We start from the raw sequence: 19,677 nt of genomic DNA, 5'->3' as shown, positions 1-19,677 counted from the left end.
ATATGTATATATATGTATATATATGTATATATATGTATATATATATATATATATATATATATATATATATATATATATATATATATATATATATATATATATATATATATATATATATATATATATATATATATATATATATATATATATATATATATATATTAATATACACACTACAGAGTCCAGGGGAGGTGCGGGCAGCTCTGGAGCTCTGCTGGAGGACTTGTGAAAGCTGGGAGCAGCAGCGTTTGATCTCCTGCTCCCGCTCATATAATATGCACAGCCGCTGTCCACCACCATGGTGCTGAAAGTGCACCGCGGCGATGGGCTGGGGCAGCAGTGTATATTATATCTGCCTGCGCCCTTCTTTGATTGCACATGCCCCCTCCCCCGTGTTATCTATGGCCCCCATGCTGCTGCAAACAGTAAAATAATAAACTTTTTACTCACCTCCTCCAGCATGTCTGCCCGGCCTCCCTCCTGCTGCTGTGATAAGGCACAAGAGTTTTCACTCTGCTGTGCCGATCACATGACCGGCCGAGAACCAGGAAATGCAGGAGGCCGGAGCTCAACCCCGAGGAGGGGGACACAGACAGGACAATGCTGGAGAAGGTAAGGAAAGTTTATTTTACTAAAAGCAGCAGCATGGGGCGATATATAACACAGGGAGCTGTGTGCCAGCAATAGTGGGCCGTGTGCCGCCACATGGGGCCATGTGCCAGTAATAGTGGGCCATGTGCCGCCACATGGGGCCGTGTGCCAGCAGTAGTGGGCCATGTGCAGCCACATGGGGCCGTGTGCCGCCACATGGGGCCATGTGCCAGCAATAGTGGGCCGTGTGCAGCCACATGGGGCCGTGTGCCAGCAATAGTGGGCCGTGTGCCAGCAATAGTGGGCCGTGTGCCAGCAGTAGTGGGCCGTGTGCCAGCCACATGGGGCCGTGTGCCAGCCACATGGGGCCGTGTGCCAGCCACATGGGGCCGTGTGCCAGCCACATGGGGCCGTGTGCCAGCCACATGGGGCCGTGTGCCAGCCACATGGGGCCGTGTGCCAGCCACATGGGCCATATCCAGATTCAGAGGGCTAATTTTAGGATGGGGGGGGCTATGAGGGACATATACCCTATATGATTTGTCAGACGGACACTGGCATTATAAGAAAAACCCCATTTATTAAAAAATTCTCTATTCCTTCACCAAATTTGGGGGTGCGTCTTATAATCAGGTGCGTCTTATAAAGAGAAAAATACGGTAAATTCATCGGTCCAGTCCAATTAGCGTCCTATTTCACAGCTGCTGTCCCTCCTTTCGGCGCTGATCACAGCCTTCTTTGATTGACGTGGGTGACTCCTCCAGCGCCATCCACGTAGCCAGGCAAAATTTCGCGCTTATGCAGACACATTTCTGCCTTGCACAAGCGGGCAAACCCAAAAACATAAGTGCGCCTGTGCAAACCAGCGAGTTATCTGTGCAGGCGCGAGATTTGCCCAGTGTTGTGCATGACCTCACCACATAACCAGGCAAAATCTTGTACCTGCGCAGAGACCTTGCCAGTTCGCACAGGCCCTGTGCCATAGTTCGCACTTATATTTTCGGCTCTGACCACCATAGGGCGGAGCAAAGTGCGCCTGCGCAAAGTGGAAATGTGTCTGTACAGGTACGAGAATTTGCCCAGCAACATGGATGGTGCCGGAAGTGTTATCCATGTTGATCATCAAGAGGCCGAGATCAGCGCCGAAAAGTGGGACGAGAACGGCAAAATAAATCGCCAATGGGACCGCACTCAAGGATTTACATACATGGTGGGGGATTTTATAAAGGTATTTGTGGGGCCTGCAGGGAGGTCCGGGCATAAGGTGATTCTTAAGATGCTAGTCTTGGCCAAAATCTGATGACCGGTTCCCTTTAAGCAAAAAACAAAAATATAATTCAGGAGTATTGTTCAGTAGCCATGTTAAGAATCTGAGCCCTGAGAATCTCCTTCTGTCGGTACAACCATGGCATCGTGCTGGACCTACTGATCGGAGGAGATGCAGGTAGGAAGATTGCAGGCCGGGCTTCTGCCCCGTGGCATGGACTAACAACTTGGCCACTGAACCAGGTTGCTGCAAATCTTTTTGCTCAACTATTTAGTCGTCCGGCTCTCCCACCATAGGAGATCCCCAGATTGAAGTGAATGTGAGCGATCGATAAACTCGTTCTGCCTTGTTGATCAGAGCTGTTTTTGTTTTTTCTTGAAGACATGTGTATTAATGAGACAGCAGCATGAAGCGGCAGCCTTGAATGCGGTGCAGAGGATGGAATGGCAATTAAAGATGCAGGAGTTGGACCCAACCAGCCACAAGGCCCTGTGCGTCAATGAAGTTCCCTCTTTCTATGTGCCAATGGTGGACGTTAACGACGACTTTGTGCTCTTGCCAGCATGACAAGGCGGACTCCTGAGGTTTTATTTTATTAATTTTTTTTTTTTCTTAACTCGTAAGTGGCAAGGGCCGGCCCCCTTGGCTTAGAAGAGCTCAGACTTCACTTGCATCTTTTTCGCTTGCTGATGAATCCGCTGCTTTATGAGAGGAGGAAGCATTTTGATAAAACTAATACGGAAAAAAAAACGAGAAAAAAAAAAGAAACCTTTTAGAGGAATTGCACTTTCTTCACAGCTTAAGCCCACCAGTCCTCCAGGTAGCAGGCGGAGTAAGCTACCGTGTGGAAGGAGCATGCACAGGCGGAGTGACGGGGAGGGGGAGCAAGGAGATCAAAGGATACCCCGTGTGTCGCCGTCACACACACGGCTGCGATCTGCTCCATTGTGCTTCAGAGACGTCGCAGAGAAGAGCCAGTGGAAGGAAGGTGCACCCGATCACCATGGCTATTTTTTTTTTTTTTATAATTTTTTTTTTCAGATCTGGTTGTTCAAAAACTTTAAAGAAAAGACTTTCATTTGACTACACCCCCCCCCCCCCACCCCCCCGCGCGCGCCCTTTTACGTTTCGTTCCATCTTGTCAATGTGACGAGAAATAATCGCCTTCAGCCGCTGACTACCTCACGTCAGCCGTTAAATTGCCAGGCCGCCGATGCAAAGTGGGGACGGTCTGTTCCTTTTAAATTTGTATTTTTATTTAAATTTGGTTTATTTTGCAGATTCTGCATGTGATTCTTACTGGTTTAGGATTCCAAAACGTACCCCAATCCCAGTCTATGCTTTGCGTCCAACCACGCCAAGCATCGGAGATCCCCACCCCAAATTTCATTTTTAAGAGACATCGCTCGATTTGTGTCACTTTCTTTTCCCTCCTTTTCTCCCTTCTTAACAAAAATCTTTTAACCTTTTGGGCATTTTGTTTCTCTTGTTGGAGAAAGTTAACTTGAAACACTACAGAGCCAATACTCCTATAATGTATGAAAAAACGCGAAAAAAAGAGAAAAATCTAAAAAAAAAAAAATCTGGTAAATTATGTACAGTTTTTATACACATTACCCTATGTACTTTGCTGCCTTCTAGATAAATTATTTTGCAAACACATTACTGCACAGTTGTAAATAACTTATGTACTGTAACATCACTTTCAGTTTTGTGTAAAGAAATAAATGACTTTAAAAAGAAAAAAAAAAAAACAAACAAAAAAACAACTTTGTAATATAGTTCACCCTAGGCAGCACTTCTCTGATGAGACGGGTTCTGGGAGTGTGGGCGACAGATGGGCCAAAAAAAGAAGAATCCTGTTCAGTATATATTTTTTTTTTATTTTTTTTTTTGTCCCCATATATATATTTTTTGTAGTGTTTTTTTTTTTTTTTTTTTTTAAAGTCCGTACATAATCCGGCAAGAAGGGGCTCGGGTACAACACAAGCAGTGAACCGTTCGATGCTCGGTTGTATGTCTTAGTGATCCGGTGGATCAGTTTTGGGGTTTTTTTTTGTACTCATAGGTGTGATATCTAAGCTGCGGCTGGTTAGTATGATTCGTAAGGTCTGCTTTTAGCACGTTTGTGATCGCACATGTAGTTCTAATAGAGCTTTTTCTACAAGCTCTACCCGGAGGGGGTGTTTGCTTCAGGCTTTTACCCAGATGGGGTCTTGGGACCGGCCGTCTAATCGGAATAGCACAAACTCCCTGAATACAGATCTGGCTTTTCGTGAGACAGATGCACACGATTTACTCTTGGATGTCAATATCCATTGGCCTCGGCATGGACATTCCCACCTCCGTCTTGTCAGTTTGGGCTTCACCTTTTCTTAGCCGAGAGCTCACCATGCCATTTATACAAATAACCTCGTGACGCTGCTTGTTCTGAAGACCTATCAAGACTATGAGATTAATGCAAACAATAGTAAAATGATTTAGTGATTTCTCCCCCCAAGACTTTCCTCTTATTTGACCCCCGCAACTGGCAGGTACAGGTCCACACTATGACCACCACCCCCAAAAAGGAAGACTAATCGCGGCTTTCCTGCTGGCTGAGCTGGTATCAGTAGGCATGCTAAAGCCGGGGATATTTGTTTATTCCCTGCTCCTGTAGTTAGTGGCACGTAGACCTCCAAATATTTTTCATTTGCATTTTTTTTGGGGGGAGCAGGTTATAAGAAGTTTTATTTCCAAAAGTCCATTGCACAAATGACAAAAAAAAGTCTAATGACTAAAGGTCTTTACCAGGAAAAAAAAATGTTCATAATCTGTAGCAACTGTAGTGGAAGCCATTAAAGAAAAATAATGATATAATCCTTTTATGGGGAGGTAAAACTATTTAGGGGGGGCTTCAGCGCACGGAGTGTAGCAACTACTAATCTCATAAAGTACGTCTAAAACTTAAAACAAAAACATCTACATTTTAGAGGGTTTTTTGTTGTTGGTTTTTTTTTTTTTTTTTACATCAATATGAAACCTAAAGGGTTCTCTCGACAGTCTGGTATATTGGGTACGGATGTGGCCCGTGCCAAAAATTTGTCTTTTACATATTGCCTAATCTTGATGGGGAAATGGCAGGTCTACATAAGAAATGCCGAATTGAAGCGTCTGTATATCACACCGGCTGTGGGACATTTCATCGCCGGGCTGTGAAATACGGACGTCTGACGTGGGCCCTAAATTGAGGAATCTGAGGACCTGTGATCCGACTTGGGTTCTTTCTAGCAAGTAAAATTGGATTAAAAAAAAAATGTTCTTTCAAAGATTCTGTAAAAATCCGACTAAAACATCACTATCGTATTAAAAACAAGTCGCACCCAGTATCTTCCTGCAGACGGAGCCGCTTCAATGTGCTGATGAGTATCTCTTGCTACCCTCTTCTTTCCCAATATCCGTCTTCACAAGTTTTGGATTTTTTAATTTTTATTTGCAGCTTCAGACTTTTTATTTTAAATCTACGTATTGGAAATAATTTTTTTTCCCAATTTTCAAATTAACCTTTTCCGATTCCAGGGCACGAGTCTCTTCCACAATCAAAAAGTAAAGTAGCAACTATTATTTATTCTTCTCTCACCTGTGGTATGTTTGATTCATGTCTCAGCAGATTGTAAATTTCCCTCCTGTAATGGTTTCTACGAGACATTGTACATAAGTGTATATATTATATCGAGCTAGCAGGTCGCTCCACACCCTTTGTTACAATTCACGTCCGTACAGTGTGTGGATTGATACAGCAGCCAGAATTGCGTTCTTGATATATGTAACAATGTAATTTTTTTTTTTTTTAAATTCTCTTCTATTTTCCACTTGTTTTGTGTACATATTGTTTTGGCAGTGCTGGTGCTGCCTTTGCACTGCGCTGCCCTTTTTTTGCGGTTCAATCATTCAGCTGTATACAACTTCCTGCAGAATACAACACAGTAAAAGAAAAATTAAAAAGAAAAAATGTTATTTTCTACAATTGCATGTACAGAACGAAGGCCAGAATTACTCTTGTCCCTCAGAGATAATGTTCATAAATAAATTAAACAAAAAAAAAAAAACCTAAGTCTTTTGTTTCATTTATCAGTTGCTTCCATGATATATCTGGAAATTACATATGAGCAAGAATAGTATTGGAAATGCATGTATTTTTGTTTGTGTTTTTTTTTTGTTTTTTTTTTGTTTTTGTTTTTAAAGCTCCGCTTGAATACACATTCACAACTTTTCACATAGTGTCTGAAGTTTTAATTGGGGAGGGAGGGTGTCTTGACTTTTCCTTTTGTTTAGTTGGTTTTGTTTTGGGTGGGTTTTGTTAGTCTTTTTTTTGGGGGTGTTCATTTTTGTTTTAGTGGTTTTTTTTGTTTTTTGTTTTACTTGTTTTTTTTGGTTTGCTTGTATATTCTTTGTTTTATTTTTTTTTTTTTGTTCTCTCATTTTTTGTTCTTTTTTTGATCTTGTAGTTTTCTTTGTTTTTTTTTGTTCTTTTTTTTTTGTTTTTTTTTCTGCTTTTGTTTTTTACTTTTGGGGGTTTTTTTCTTTGGGTTTTGCTTTTTTTTTTTTTTTTTTTTTTTTTTTTTTTCCACTTGGATTTTTTTTGTTTGTTTAGCTTATCCAGTTTTTGAAGAGAGCCGCACTCAGCCAACGATTTGACACTCACATGGGACCGTTGCAATCAATGGGGGGGCTCTTTAAATCCTTCAGTTTTGGCAATCAAAATTTCAGACCTCTCTCAATTGTACGAACACAGTTATTCTTTGCATCTGATAATAACATTTCCTTCCGTGTTTTTTCATGAAAATGTAACCAGTGACCCTCTTCTTTTTCTATATGGCACTCTCTGAATAAGCTATAGAGCCAGAATATACTTCTTAGAGGCGTAATATGAATTTTTGCATTCGTCTTTGCCCGGTAAATTTGGTGTTGTTGCAGTTCCTTTATAGTAACCTGTACAAATACATGAATAGTGAACCCCAAAACATTTCCCTTATACCGAAAACCTCTAGTCACTCTTGACTCTTGTAACAAAGTTCTGTTATTTCACGATTGCAAAACTGGGAGTTTTCACTGCAGAATTAAATACTCTGTAACCACGGCCCTTTGGATTACAGTGTGATCTACAAATACTGGCCCGAATCGAAAAACATTCCATGACCTACAATGGGTCCCCAATTCTGCTCATCTCCTCGGTCATCTGACGGTACAGCAGCATACGGTTTTGGTGCACAGATATTCCAGCTTGGACGGCTGCCGGTTTGTAGAGGTAAAACCTGCTATCCTTTTTTAAGGGAAATTTATTGCGCTTTAATTGTCTCTTAATTGATGGTTCACTTTAATTTAGGGCTGGCTGATACCTGCACTTTACACAGACCCATCCATGCAGGAAAAACCTGCTTGATTTACCTACTGAAAATATTACATGTACTTAGCAAAGTCCGGCTTATGAAGTGTTTACCTTAGGTGTAATGGTATAAGGGTTGCTTTGTAATTGAGAAGTGTGGGGGATTCTCCACCCCGTAAGCTGCTTTTGCAATCATCAATTCACTGAACGATCACAACAATGAAGAACTTACTAACAAAGGAAAAAAAAATTTTTTTTTATTTATTACCTAGAATATAATGCCATATATATGAAGTGCACTAAATTATAGAGATCCTGATGGTTAATCAAGAAATGACTAAGGAACAAATATCCAACATATAGGGTGTCCCTAAAATGAAGAGTAATCTGCACCCACACCACCACGGGTCTCTTGTTACAGCTCTACGTGTCTAGTCATCGCATTCGTCGGTGACTCGTTTGACTTTTATTTGATCTATTAACCTCCTAAAAACATTTAACCCCTTGGTCACCACCAATACGACTTAAGTGACCTGAAATATAACTGATCAGCATCCCTCGTCTGGTGAAAAATATAGCAGCTGTCTGCTGTACACTATGGCGGACACCCTGCTGCATCAGTCACGATCAATGTTGATACCGACCAAGGCTGTTTAACCCCTTTAGATGCTGCTGTTCATAGTTACTATGGCACCTAGATGGTTAAGGGCATCTTAAACCCTATTGGCACCCAGGGATCATGGTTGTATGGTACTGATGGCCGCCGTTACAATTCATGGCCAAATAAAGGCTGTAGAGTCTGATGGCTATAATGACCTGTTTAGATGTTGGGAAAGAATGTTATTTTTACCACCTAAATGTTGCCGTCATGCCATGTTGCATTCATTCCTGAAAAGAAGTTTTGTAAATTAACTTGAAAAATGAGTGCTACAATTTTAAGGCTTCGAACATCCTAATGAAATAAAGGAACATTTTACAGATGGTTCTAATGTAAAGCAGACATGAGTTAAATGTCTTCTTGTGTGTTTTTTGTTGTTGTTTTTGGGTACACCAGTCCTGGAGGTATTGCAATACCAGGTCAATGCATGGGGTGGTCAGAGCGAGCTCTTCTTCCATCTCTCCCTGTTCTAAAAATCCATTTAATATATGGTCCCCAGATAGGGGATGTATCAGATATTAAACTGACAAGACCAGATACTACGGATCTTAGCCAAAAGGCCAAGAAGTTATTTTATTTTTGGGCTGTGACTATCCGGATTAGCATACAGTGATTGTTGGGGTGAATGATGTTAATGTTTTTTGTTTTGTTTTTTTTTTGTTTATGGTGCTGATTAAAAATGTGATTTTACGTTTTGCTAGACTGACTCTAGTTTCTGAGATATTACTTATCGCAACAAGATTGAAAAGCATGCAGAATTGCAAAAATATTTTTGTTACAGCTGGTAAGTAAACAGTCTAAAATAAAAAAATAATTGCAGTGACTGGAAAAAGTTGTGTATGATTGGAGTAATATGTTAAATCTTAAACTCTGCTTATGCAATTTCCTTTTATCTGTGTCATCAGGACAATCACATTGGAGACTCTAGCAGTCATTTGCCGGCGTGTGTGCTTGCGGCCCGTCTGCCGGCGTGTGTGCTTGCGGCCCGTCTGCCGGCGTGTGTGCTTGCGGCCCGTCTGCCGGCGTGTGTGCTTGCGGCCCGTCTGCCGGCGTGTGTGCTTGCGGCCCGTCTGCCGGCGTGTGTGCTTGCGGCCCGTCTGCCGGGGTGGGTGCCTGCGGCCCGTCTGCCGGGGTGGGTGCCTGCGGCCCGTCTGCCGGGGTGGGTGCCTGCGGCCCGTCTGCCGGCGTGGGTGCCTGCGGCCCGTCTGTCTGTGTCTTTCATGGATGTGGTAAAATTGGAATAGTTTGAGTTCTTCCAGCTTTTTAGTGTTTTCATGTTCCGTCCAGGTAATGATCTACAAATTTACTTTAAGCGTTTACCTAATTTGTCCACAGCCCTAATATATTCCTTCATTAATCCTAGCTTAATGTAAAGCGGTGGTAGAAGGATTTTCTTCTTGTCCACCAGCGGCTTGTTGATATTTGGAGCGCCAGTGATAATTTCTTCCCTTGTAAGACATGACACTTTTGTCCAATGCTCTTGCTTTTGCCCTGCTATCCCAGAGGCTCATGCAGCGTTGGATATTTCATGTATCCAGATTGCCTTCCAAGCAAGAAGTTCACCATCTTCAGATCAACCCCTGATGTTAGGCGGTAATTTTAAGGAGGTATCACAGATCATTAATAGGGTTTAGGTCTTTAGACTCTTAGGGTACCTTCACACTTAGCGATGCAGCAGCGATCCGACCAGCGATCTGACCTGGTCAGGATCGCTGCTGCATCGCTACATGGTCGCTGGTGAGCTGTCAAACAGGCAGATCTCACCAGCGACCAGTGAACAGCCCCCAGCCAGCAGCGACGTGCAAGCGACGCTGCGCTTGCACGGAGCCGCCGTCTGGAAGCTGCGGAGACTGGTAACTAAGGTAAACATCGGGTATGGTTACCCGATGTTTACATTAGTTACCAGTGTGAGCAGGGAGCCGCGCACACTGAGCGCTGGCTCCTTGCTCTCCTAGCTGCTGTACACATCGGGTTAATTAACCCGATGTGTAATGCAGCTACATGTGCAGAGAGCAGGGAGCCGCGCACACTGCTTAGCGCTGGCTCCTTGCTCTCCTAGCTGCTGTACACATCGGGTTAATTAACCCGATGTGTACAGCAGCTACATGTGCAGAGAGCCGGAGCCGGCAGCATAGGCAGCGTGAGAGCTGCAGAGGCTGGTAACTAAGGTAAATATCGGGTAACCACCTTGGTTACCCGATGTTTATCTTGGATACAGCTTACCTCAGCTGTCAGACGCCGGCTCCTGCTCCCTGCTCGCTTCATTTGTCGCTCTCTTGCTGTCACACACAGCGATCTGTGTGTCACAGCAGGAGAGCGGCTTTGAAGAAAACGAACCAGGGCTGTGTGTAACGAGCAGCGATCTCGCAGCAGGGGCCAGATCGCTGCTCATTGTCACACACAGCGAGATCGCTAATGAGGTCACTGCTGCGTCACAAAAAGCGTGACTCAGCAGCGATCTCGGCAGCGAGCTCGCTGTGTGTGAAGCACCCCTTACCCTCAGTTTCTTTCGCAAGGCAGTGTTGGTCTTGGAGGTGTATTTGGGATAGTTATGTTACAATATGAAGGGAGGGGGATCCTGCTGATTTTCAGTATCGTAGTACATGTTTTTCATGGTTCCCTCAATGAACTGTAGCTCCCCACAACCAGCATTATTCATGCAGTCACAAACCATGACACTTAACCACCATGCCTGACTGTAGGCAGAACACACTTGCCCAGAGAAGAAATCAAAATTGCTGCATCAGTCTTAACCCCTTGACAACCTAGGACGTGTCTACATCATCCTAGGTCTCCCTCCTTTTGTGGGCTTGTGCGGCGAGCTATGTTTGTGCTACAGGTGGCTACCAGGTACTGTTATACGGTAGTCCCCGGATCTGCAGAAGCTGACAAAAATGCTGATCTTCATAGAAAACCACTGTAGAAGTGGTATGCAAATGATTTTTCAAGTGCTACGTGTGGGACAGAGCACATGTGCTGCCTCATTCTACACCTAACTGCTTGTTGCACCTTACTCTACATTTAGGGACCCTCTATAGCAGGGGTCGGGAACCTATGGCTCGCGAGCCAGATATGGCTCTTTTGATGGCCGTATCTGGCTCGCAGACAGGGCTCCTACCTGTCTATGGGAAGGATGCATGCACCGCGCTCCATCAGGCCGCGGTGCACGCTGATATTGGTAGTTGGGGAGCATGGACTACATTTCCCATAACTCCCCCGCCCGTGCCCCTCCCGTGACGTCACCGGCCGGCAGCTCCTGTGCACTGACTGCACATCTTCCCCCAGGAGGGCGCAGGCTGCCCGGGGAAGGGCTGGCGGGGACGGCCGGCGGGATGAGGCTGAGCTGAGGCGGCGGTGGAATGGAGATTGCTCTGCTGTGCGATGATGACATCTGTAAGTGGCGGCATGGTGCAGGGCGGGTGGGATCCCGGCGTTCCCGGGCGCATCACTGCCCTTCTACCCCGAGTTGTCCGTAGCTTCAGCCTGGCATGTAGCAACTATTCCCCGCTGTCAGGAGGGGCGCATACTGCAGAACGGAGCCGGTGCACGGGGCTGGGATCCGCACCGGCTGCTATGAATTGCAGCAGCTTGATATGAGCAAGTGCATGAGAATTATCCGCAATGACCAATCAGGATGCAGCTCTCACCTTCCAAAGGACCGCTGAGAGATGAGAGCTGGAATCTGATTGGTTGCTGTCAGCTGCCTGTCTCTTCCATTAGTTTTATGAATATGGGGGGCAGGCGGTGTGTCTGCGGCTTTATTCTCAGGGGTCCTTCCTGTCCAAACAGCGGCATCTGGCTGGTCCCCGGTAGTTCCATAGATAATGAATGGAGTGAGAGCACCACATCACTAAAAGCCCCCAAGCATGAAATATAGGTGGCAGAAGTCCTTTAATTCCAGGGGAGTCCTGAGGGAGAGGTTTTATTTGGGGAAATGGCTATGTTCACACTGTAGAACAGATTTTATCTGTCGCTGAATCAGCGGCAGATAACATCTGCCGTAATCAAAATTTTCTCTATGCAGATTTCACTGCATTATGCTGATGCTTATTTATATTTACGGGAATGCAATCTGCAGCCCCGTAGAAGTCTATGGGAGTTCCGCCAAATATAGGACACTGCAATAGGTTGAATCGCAGCAGATTCTGCAACTGTGGCATGGATGCAGAATCCACAAGTCTCCATAGACTTCTATGGATAGCAGATAAAATCAGCGCATATTTAAAAAAAAAATCTGCAGTGTGAAAGCAGCCTAATAGTGTCACAGGCCAATCACCGCTAACTGATGCCTGTATACAGCACTTAAGGCAGTGACACCCCTGTGCTTTCCAGGATTGCGGTGGAGGTGATAGGATGTGACATCTTGCACAATCCTATCACAGCCAGCGCTGCAGCCTCCACTATTCCAGGTAGCGGTATACAGGCAGCGGATAGCAGTGATGGGACTGTGACATCAGTGGTGGTCCTCTACTGTTAGAAGCCCACCGCTTCCACCAGGTGTTTTCAAAGACACCCCACGTTTTTGGGTGACAGTAATATAAGACTGTCTTATTCTCAGAGAAACTAGATTTTTGGCACACTTAGGCTCCTATTCACACTGAGGAATGAAGCACTGAAAATTGTACTTCATTCTTCAGTGTTGGCGCGATGAACATGGGCTGTGTATACTGCCCAATTTGAGTGCAGAAATGCTTCTGCGAGTCCTGTGGGCTCCCATTGACATTGACAATGCGTTGTGTGACATGTCCAATATTCCAGCTTCTTTCTTCTGCGAATGCCTCAAAGCTGGCATTCTCTCAACATCAGGTGGGAAGAATGCCAGCTTCCAGTCATGCGCAGGAAAAAGAAGAAGCCAGACTGCTGGACTGATGTCATGCATCACAATGTAAGTTATTTATTTGATTTTTTTACTGCTAATTACCATTGTTTCAGTCCAGTTGTGGCTTTATACAGCAGGGAGGAGCATTCCTTGCTGTACTAAGTGAACATTGGAGCGATTGATCTGTCAATGGCCCTTTAAACATATTGTACGGCTCTCGCGGAATTATATTTCAAAATATGTGGCGTTTACGGCTCTCTTAGCCAAAAAGGTTCCTGACCCCTGCTCTATAGGTTGGGTGTTTTTGTTCCCTAGTCCTTTCCTGAGTAATCATCAGGATCTGTGCACCTTATGTGATTGGTATTATATTGGAGGTTTGACCCCTCTCCCTACCTTTCTTTGAAGGCCGGAAAAGCCCTTAAGGATTTTTATTTTTTTTTCTTTGTCGCTCCATTGGGAGACCCAGACAATTGGGTGTATAGCTATGCCTCCGGAGGCCACACAAAGTATTACACTAAAAGTGTAAAGCCCCTCCCCTTCTGCCTATACACCCCCCGTGCTCACGGGCTCCTCAGTTTTTATGCTTTGTGCGAAGGAGGCAGACATCCACGCATAGCTCCACAGCTTGGTCAGCAGCAGCTGCTGACTAGGTCGGATGGAAGAAAAGAGGGCCCATAACAGGGCCCCCACCATGCTCCCTTCTCACCCCACTTTGTCGGCGGTGTTGTTAAGGTTGAGGTACCCATTGCGGGTACACAGGCAGGAGCCACATGCTGTTTTCCTTCCCCATCCCTTAATGGGCTCTGGGTGAAGTGGGACCCGGATCGGTCTCCAGGCACTGGGACCGTGCTCCCTCCGCAGCCCCTGGGAATCTGCAGGATAGGAGCTGGGTATCGTCAGGGACAAGGCCCTGCTACTATGAGGTACTCTGTGTCCCCGTGGGGACCGCGCATGGAGCGCTGGTGCCATACACATTACAGCACTGCTGGGTGTGTTAGTGCGCCGGACATGGAGCGCTTGTGCCAGACACTTTCCAGCACTGCTGGGTGTGTTAGTGCGCCGGACATGGAGCGCTTGTGCCAGACACTTTCCAGCACTGCTGGAGGTGTTAGTGCGCCGGGGGACTACCGCGCGGCCGCGCTTATTGCCGGCCGCGCTTATAACTTTAGTCCCCGGCTTCTGCGGCCTAGTGTCGTTTATTCCCGCCCACAGGCCTGCCAGTCAGGGGAGGGGCGGGACGCTGCACGGATCGTCAGCGGAGGGCTGGAGCATACATTAGTATCCTCCTCCCTCCTCACTCAGTACAGTGGGGCACTGGATTCCCGCACTTTTCTTGGGCACGCCCACGGTCTCCTCCTCCCCACAGAACGCCGGCAGCCATTCCTGTCAGCGATTCAGACGCTGGAGAGGAGAGACCCAGGCAGGGAATCTGGTGACCACACAACCGCTCTGAGCGGTCGGTAAGCAGCACCTGTGGTGCTGGCCCCACTGAGTACCGAAGTGTGTGTGTATGTGTGTGTGTGTATATGTATATATATATATATATATATATATATATATATATATATATATATATATATATATATATATATATATATATATATATAATATATGTGCTATACATTGCACTGTACGGTCGCTCTGTTGATTTTTGGCTATATACCCTCCTGGTTGTTCTCAGAGGAGACAACATGTCATCTGCAAAAAGCAAGGGTGCCAAAGCACAGGCGTACTTTGCAACCTGTACCTCATGTACAGCTGTACTACCGGCAGGTTCCACTGACCCTCATTGTGTGCAATGCTCGGCCCCTGTGGCACTTACTCAGCCGGAGCCTCTGCTACAGGTGGCCCAGGTGGATCCACCTGCTACCACTGTCCAGGTGACAGGGACGGAGTTTGCAGCCTTTGCTGACAAACTGTCTGAGACTATGGATAAATGGTCTGCTAAAATACTGGAAGCATTGCAGTTCAGACCGGTGATTCAGGCCCCGGGCTCTATCCAATCCTTGAGCCCTGGTCCCCCTCAATTGGAACAGCAAAGTGCCCCGGGGATAACCCATAGGTCCCAGGGTGAGGTCTCTGACACGGACCGCAGTCCCAGGCCGCCCAAGCGGGGTCGCTGGGAAATTCCCTCCACTTCATCACACTGTTCAGGGTCCCAGCAGGGGGACTCTCTGGAGGATGAAGCGGAGGTATCAGATCAGGATTCTGATCCTGAAGCCGCTCTCAACCTAGATACACCTGAAGGTGACGCAGTAGTGAATGACCTTATAGCGACCATCAATCAGGTGTTGGATATTTCTCCCCCAGCTCCTCCAATTGAGGAGTCTGCTTCTCAGGAGAAATTCCGTTTCAGGTTTCCAAAGCGTACATTAAATATGTTTCTGGATCACTCTGACTTCAGAGAAGCAATCCAGAAAAACCGAGACTGTCCAGACAAGCGTTTTTCCAAGCGCCTTAAGGACACACGTTATCCCTTCCCCCCGAGGTTGTCAAGGGCTGGACTCAGTGTCCTAAGGTGGATCCTCCAATCTCCAGACTGGCGGCTAGATCCATAGTTGCAGTGGAAGATGGGGCTTCACTCAAAGATGCCACTGACAGACAGATGGAACTATGGTTGAAATCCATCTATGAAGCTATAGGCGCGTCTTTTGCCCCAGCATTCGCTGCCGTATGGGCACTCCAAGCTATCTCAGCTTGTCAGGCGCAGATTCATGCAGTAACACGTACGTCTGCCCCGCAAGTGGTGTCCTTAACCAATCAGGCGTCGGCGTTTGCGTCCTACGCCATTAATGCTATCCTGGACTCTGCGAGCCGTACGGCGGTGGCATCCGCCAACTCGGTGGTACTCCGCAGGGCCATGTGGCTACGTGAATGGAAGGCAGACTCTGCTTCCAAAAAGTTCTTAACCGGTTTGCCATTGGCTGGCGACCGCTTGTTTGGTGAGCGATTGGATGAAATCATTAAACAATCCAAGGGAAAGGATTCATCCTTACCCCAGTCCAAACCAAACAGACCTCAACCACGGAAGGTACAATCGAGGTTTCGGTCCTTTCGGACCGCGGGCAGATCTCAATTTTCCTCGTCCAAAAGGCCTCAGAAAGATCAGAGGAACTCCGATGCATGGCGGTCTAAGTCACGTCCTAAAAAGACCGCCGGAGGAACCGCTCCCAAAGCGGCCTCCTCATGACTTTCGGCCTCCTCAAACCGCATCCTCGGTCGGTGGCAGGCTCTCCCGCTTTTGCGACACCTGGCTGCCACAAGTAAAAGACCGATGGGTGAGAGACATTCTATCTCACGGTTACAGGATAGAGTTCAACTCTCGTCCTCCGACTCGTTTCTTCAGAACATCTCCACCCCCCGACAGAGCCGAGGCTCTTATGCAGGCGGTGGGCACCCTGAAGGCGGAAGGAGTGGTGATCCCGGTTCCTCTTCAGCAACGGGGTCACGGTTTTTACTCCAACTTGTTCGTGGTGCCAAAAAAGGACGGATCCTTCCGTCCCGTTCTGGACCTAAAGCTGCTCAACAAGCATGTGAAAACCAGGCGGTTCCGGATGGAATCGCTCCGCTCCGTCATCGCCTCAATGTCCCAAGGAGATTTCCTGGCATCAATAGACATCAAAGATGCTTATCTCCACGTACCGATTGCGCCAGAGCATCAGCGCTTCCTGCGCTTCGCCATAGGGGACGAACACCTTCAGTTCGTGGCACTACCTTTTGGCCTGGCAACAGCCCCACGGGTCTTCACCAAGGTCATGGCAACAGTGGTGGCAATCCTACACTCTCAGGGACACTCGGTGATCCCTTACTTAGACGATCTACTTGTCAAGGCACCCTCTCAAGGGGCATGCCAACACAGCCTGAACATTGCTCTGGAAACTCTCCAGAGTTTCGGGTGGATCATCAATTTTCCAAAGTCAAATCTGACACCGGCCCAATCACTGACATATCTTGCCATGGAGTTTCATACTCTCTCAGCGATAGTGAAGCTTCCGCTGAACAAACAGCGTTCACTACAGACAGGGGTGCAATCTCTCCTTCGTGGTCAGTCACACCCCCTGAGGCGCCTCATGCACTTCCTAGGGAAGATGGTGGCAGCAATGGAGGCAGTTCCTTTTGCGCAGTTTCATCTGCGCCCACTTCAATGGGACATTCTCCGCAAATGGGACAGGAAGTCGACGTCCCTCGACAGGAACGTCTCCCTTTCTCGGGCAGCCAAAGCTTCCCTTCAGTGGTGGCTTCTTCCCACTTCTCTGTCGAAGGGGAAATCCTTCTTGCCCCCATCCTGGGCTGTGGTCACGACGGACACGAGCCTGTCAGGGTGGGGAGCGGTCTTTGTCCACCACAGGGCTCAGGGGACTTGGACTCAGACAGAGTCCTCCCTTCAGATCAATGTTCTGGAGATAAGGGCAGTGTATCTTGCCCTAAAGGCGTTCCAGCCGTGGCTGGAAGGCAAACAGATCCGAATTCAGTCGGACAACTCCACAGCGGTGGCATACATCAACCACCAAGGCGGGACACGCAGTCGGCAAGCCTTCCAGGAAGTTCGGCGGATTCTGCTGTGGGTGGAAGCCACAGCCTCCACCATATCCGCAGTTCACATCCCGGGCGTAGAAAACTGGGAAGCAGACTTTCTCAGTCGCCAGGGCATGGACGCAGGGGAATGGTCCCTTCACCCGGACGTGTTTCAGGAGATCTGTTGCCGCTGGGGCATGCCGGACGTCGACCTAATGGCGTCCCGGCACAACAACAAGGTCCCGACGTTCATGGCACGGTCTCAAGATCACAGAGCTCTGGCGGCAGACGCCTTAGTTCAGGATTGGTCGCAGTTTCAACTCCCTTATGTGTTTCCTCCTCTGGCACTGTTGCCCAGAGTGTTACGCAAGATCAGGGCCGACTGCCGCCGCGCCATCCTCGTCGCTCCAGACTGGCCGAGGAGGTCGTGGTACCCGGATCTGTGGCATCTCACGGTCGGCCAACCGTGGGCACTACCAGACCGGCCAGACTTGCTGTCTCAAGGGCCGTTTTTCCATCTGAATTCTGCGGCCCTCAACCTGACTGTGTGGCCATTGAGTCCTGGATCCTAGCGTCTTCAGGATTATCTCAAGAGGTCATTGCCACCATGAGACAGGCTAGGAAACCAACGTCCGCCAAGATCTACCACAGGACGTGGAAAATATTCCTGTCGTGGTGCTCTGCTCAGGGTGTTTCTCCCTGGCCGTTTACCTTGCCCACTTTTCTGTCCTTCCTTCAATCCGGATTAGAAAAGGGTTTGTCACTAGGCTCCCTTAAGGGACAAGCCTCTGCGCTCTGTCTTTTTTCAGAAGCGCCTAGCCAGACTTCCACAGGTACGCACGTTCCTGCAGGGGGTTTGTCACATCGTACCTCCTTACAAGCGTCCGTTAGAACCCTGGGATCTGAACAGGGTGCTGATGGTTCTTCAGAAACCACCGTTCGAGCCAATGAGGGATATCTCTCTCTCACGCCTTTCGCAGAAGGTGGTTTTCCTAGTAGCAGTCACTTCGCTTCGGAGAGTGTCTGAGCTAGCAGCGCTGTCATGCAAAGCCCCCTTCCTGGTGTTTCACCAGGACAAGGTGGTTCTGCGTCCGGTTCCGGACTTTCTCCCTAAGGTGGTATCACCCTTTCATCTCAATCAGGATATCTCCTTACCCTCTTTTTGTCCTCATCCAGTTCACCAATGTGAAAAGGATTTGCACTTGTTAGATCTGGTGAGAGCACTCCAGATTCTACATTTCTCGTACGGCGCCCCTGCGCCGCTCGGATGCACTCTTTGTCCTTGTCGCTGGCCAGCGTAAAGGGACACAAGCTTCCAAATCAACCCTGGCTCGGTGGATCAAGGAACCAATTCTCGAGACTTATCGTTCCTCGGGGCTTCCGGTTCCATCAGGGCTGAAGGCCCATTCTACCAGGGCCGTGGGAGCGTCCTGGGCTTTGCGGCACCAGGCTACGGCTTAGCAGGTGTGTCAGGCGGCTACCTGGTCGAGCCTGCACACTTTCACAAAACACTATCAGGTGCATACCTATGCTTCGGCAGATGCCAGCCTAGGTAGGCGAGTCCTTCAGGCGGCGGTTGCCCACCTGTAGGACGGAGCCGGTTGCGGCTCTATTATGTGGTATTATTTACCCACCCAGGGACTGCTTTTGGACGTCCCAATTGTCTGGGTCTCCCAATGGAGCGACAAAGAAGAAGGGAATTTTGTTTACTTACCGTAAATTCCTTTTCTTCTAGCTCCAATTGGGAGACCCAGCACCCGCCCCTGTTTTTTGTGTACACATGTTGTTCATGTTGAATGGTTTCAGTTCTCCGATATTCCTTCGGATTGAATTTACTTTAAACCAATTTATAATTTTTTCCTCCTTCTTGCTTTTGCACCAAAACTGAGGAGCCCGTGAGCACGGGGGGTGTATAGGCAGAAGGGGAGGGGCTTTACACTTTTAGTGTAATACTTTGTGTGGCCTCCGGAGGCATAGCTATACACCCAATTGTCTGGGTCTCCCAATTGGAGCTAGAAGAAAAGGAATTTACGGTAAGTAAACAAAATTCCCTTCTTTTCTTATGAAAATGTTATTTAATCTGGCCCCAATCCTACAAATTTTAATGTTTACAATAAATATTTTGCTGCAAACTGGCTCATGAATGGCGGCCACATTTGGTAACACGACCCTCCAGAGCGATAATGCAGTGTCTGCTAGTATTCATGACTGTCAGGTTTTGCAAAATTACATGTGTACAAAGGTGACCATTAGAAAACCTAGACGATAAGGAGTTATCACTATGGACCTGTCTGCACTGCTCCTACCCCCAGACTTCTGCTTCAAGACAAAGAAAGCCCTGCAGAAAAATGGGACTTTACCACTCAAGTTTTCCATCAGTCACTTCTGTGCATAACATGACACTTTACAACATTCCATTGACCTGTAAGCTGCATTAGTAGTTTTGCGCACACTCAGCTATT

The 19,677-nt window shown here is 47.3% G+C and overlaps 1 protein-coding gene and 1 non-coding gene across 2 annotated transcripts in view; one reads left to right on the top strand and one right to left on the bottom strand.

The window, feature by feature from the left end:
- ANKRD11 (ankyrin repeat domain containing 11) overlaps positions 1-4,866 on the top strand; it is a 240,009-nt gene extending 235,143 nt beyond the window's left edge. Inside the window, exon 13 of the mRNA XM_075325946.1 lies at positions 2,240-4,866. Coding sequence (XP_075182061.1) covers positions 2,240-2,425 — 186 coding nt within the window. The 3' untranslated portion in view covers positions 2,426-4,866. The remainder of the gene's footprint in view (positions 1-2,239) is intronic.
- Positions 4,867-8,263: 3,397 nt separating this feature from the next.
- Positions 8,264-8,453, bottom strand: LOC142255528 (U2 spliceosomal RNA). Its single transcript, XR_012727452.1, has one exon. It is a non-coding gene; the product is annotated as a U2 spliceosomal RNA (small nuclear RNA).
- Between the last annotated feature and the right edge of the window lie 11,224 nt (positions 8,454-19,677).

This window comes from Anomaloglossus baeobatrachus, chromosome 10 (assembly GCF_048569485.1).
Source record: "Anomaloglossus baeobatrachus isolate aAnoBae1 chromosome 10, aAnoBae1.hap1, whole genome shotgun sequence".
Taxonomy (NCBI): Eukaryota; Metazoa; Chordata; class Amphibia; order Anura; family Aromobatidae; genus Anomaloglossus; species Anomaloglossus baeobatrachus.
Note: the sequence above shows the minus strand (reverse complement) of the source record. Positions and strands in the feature narration are given on the sequence as shown.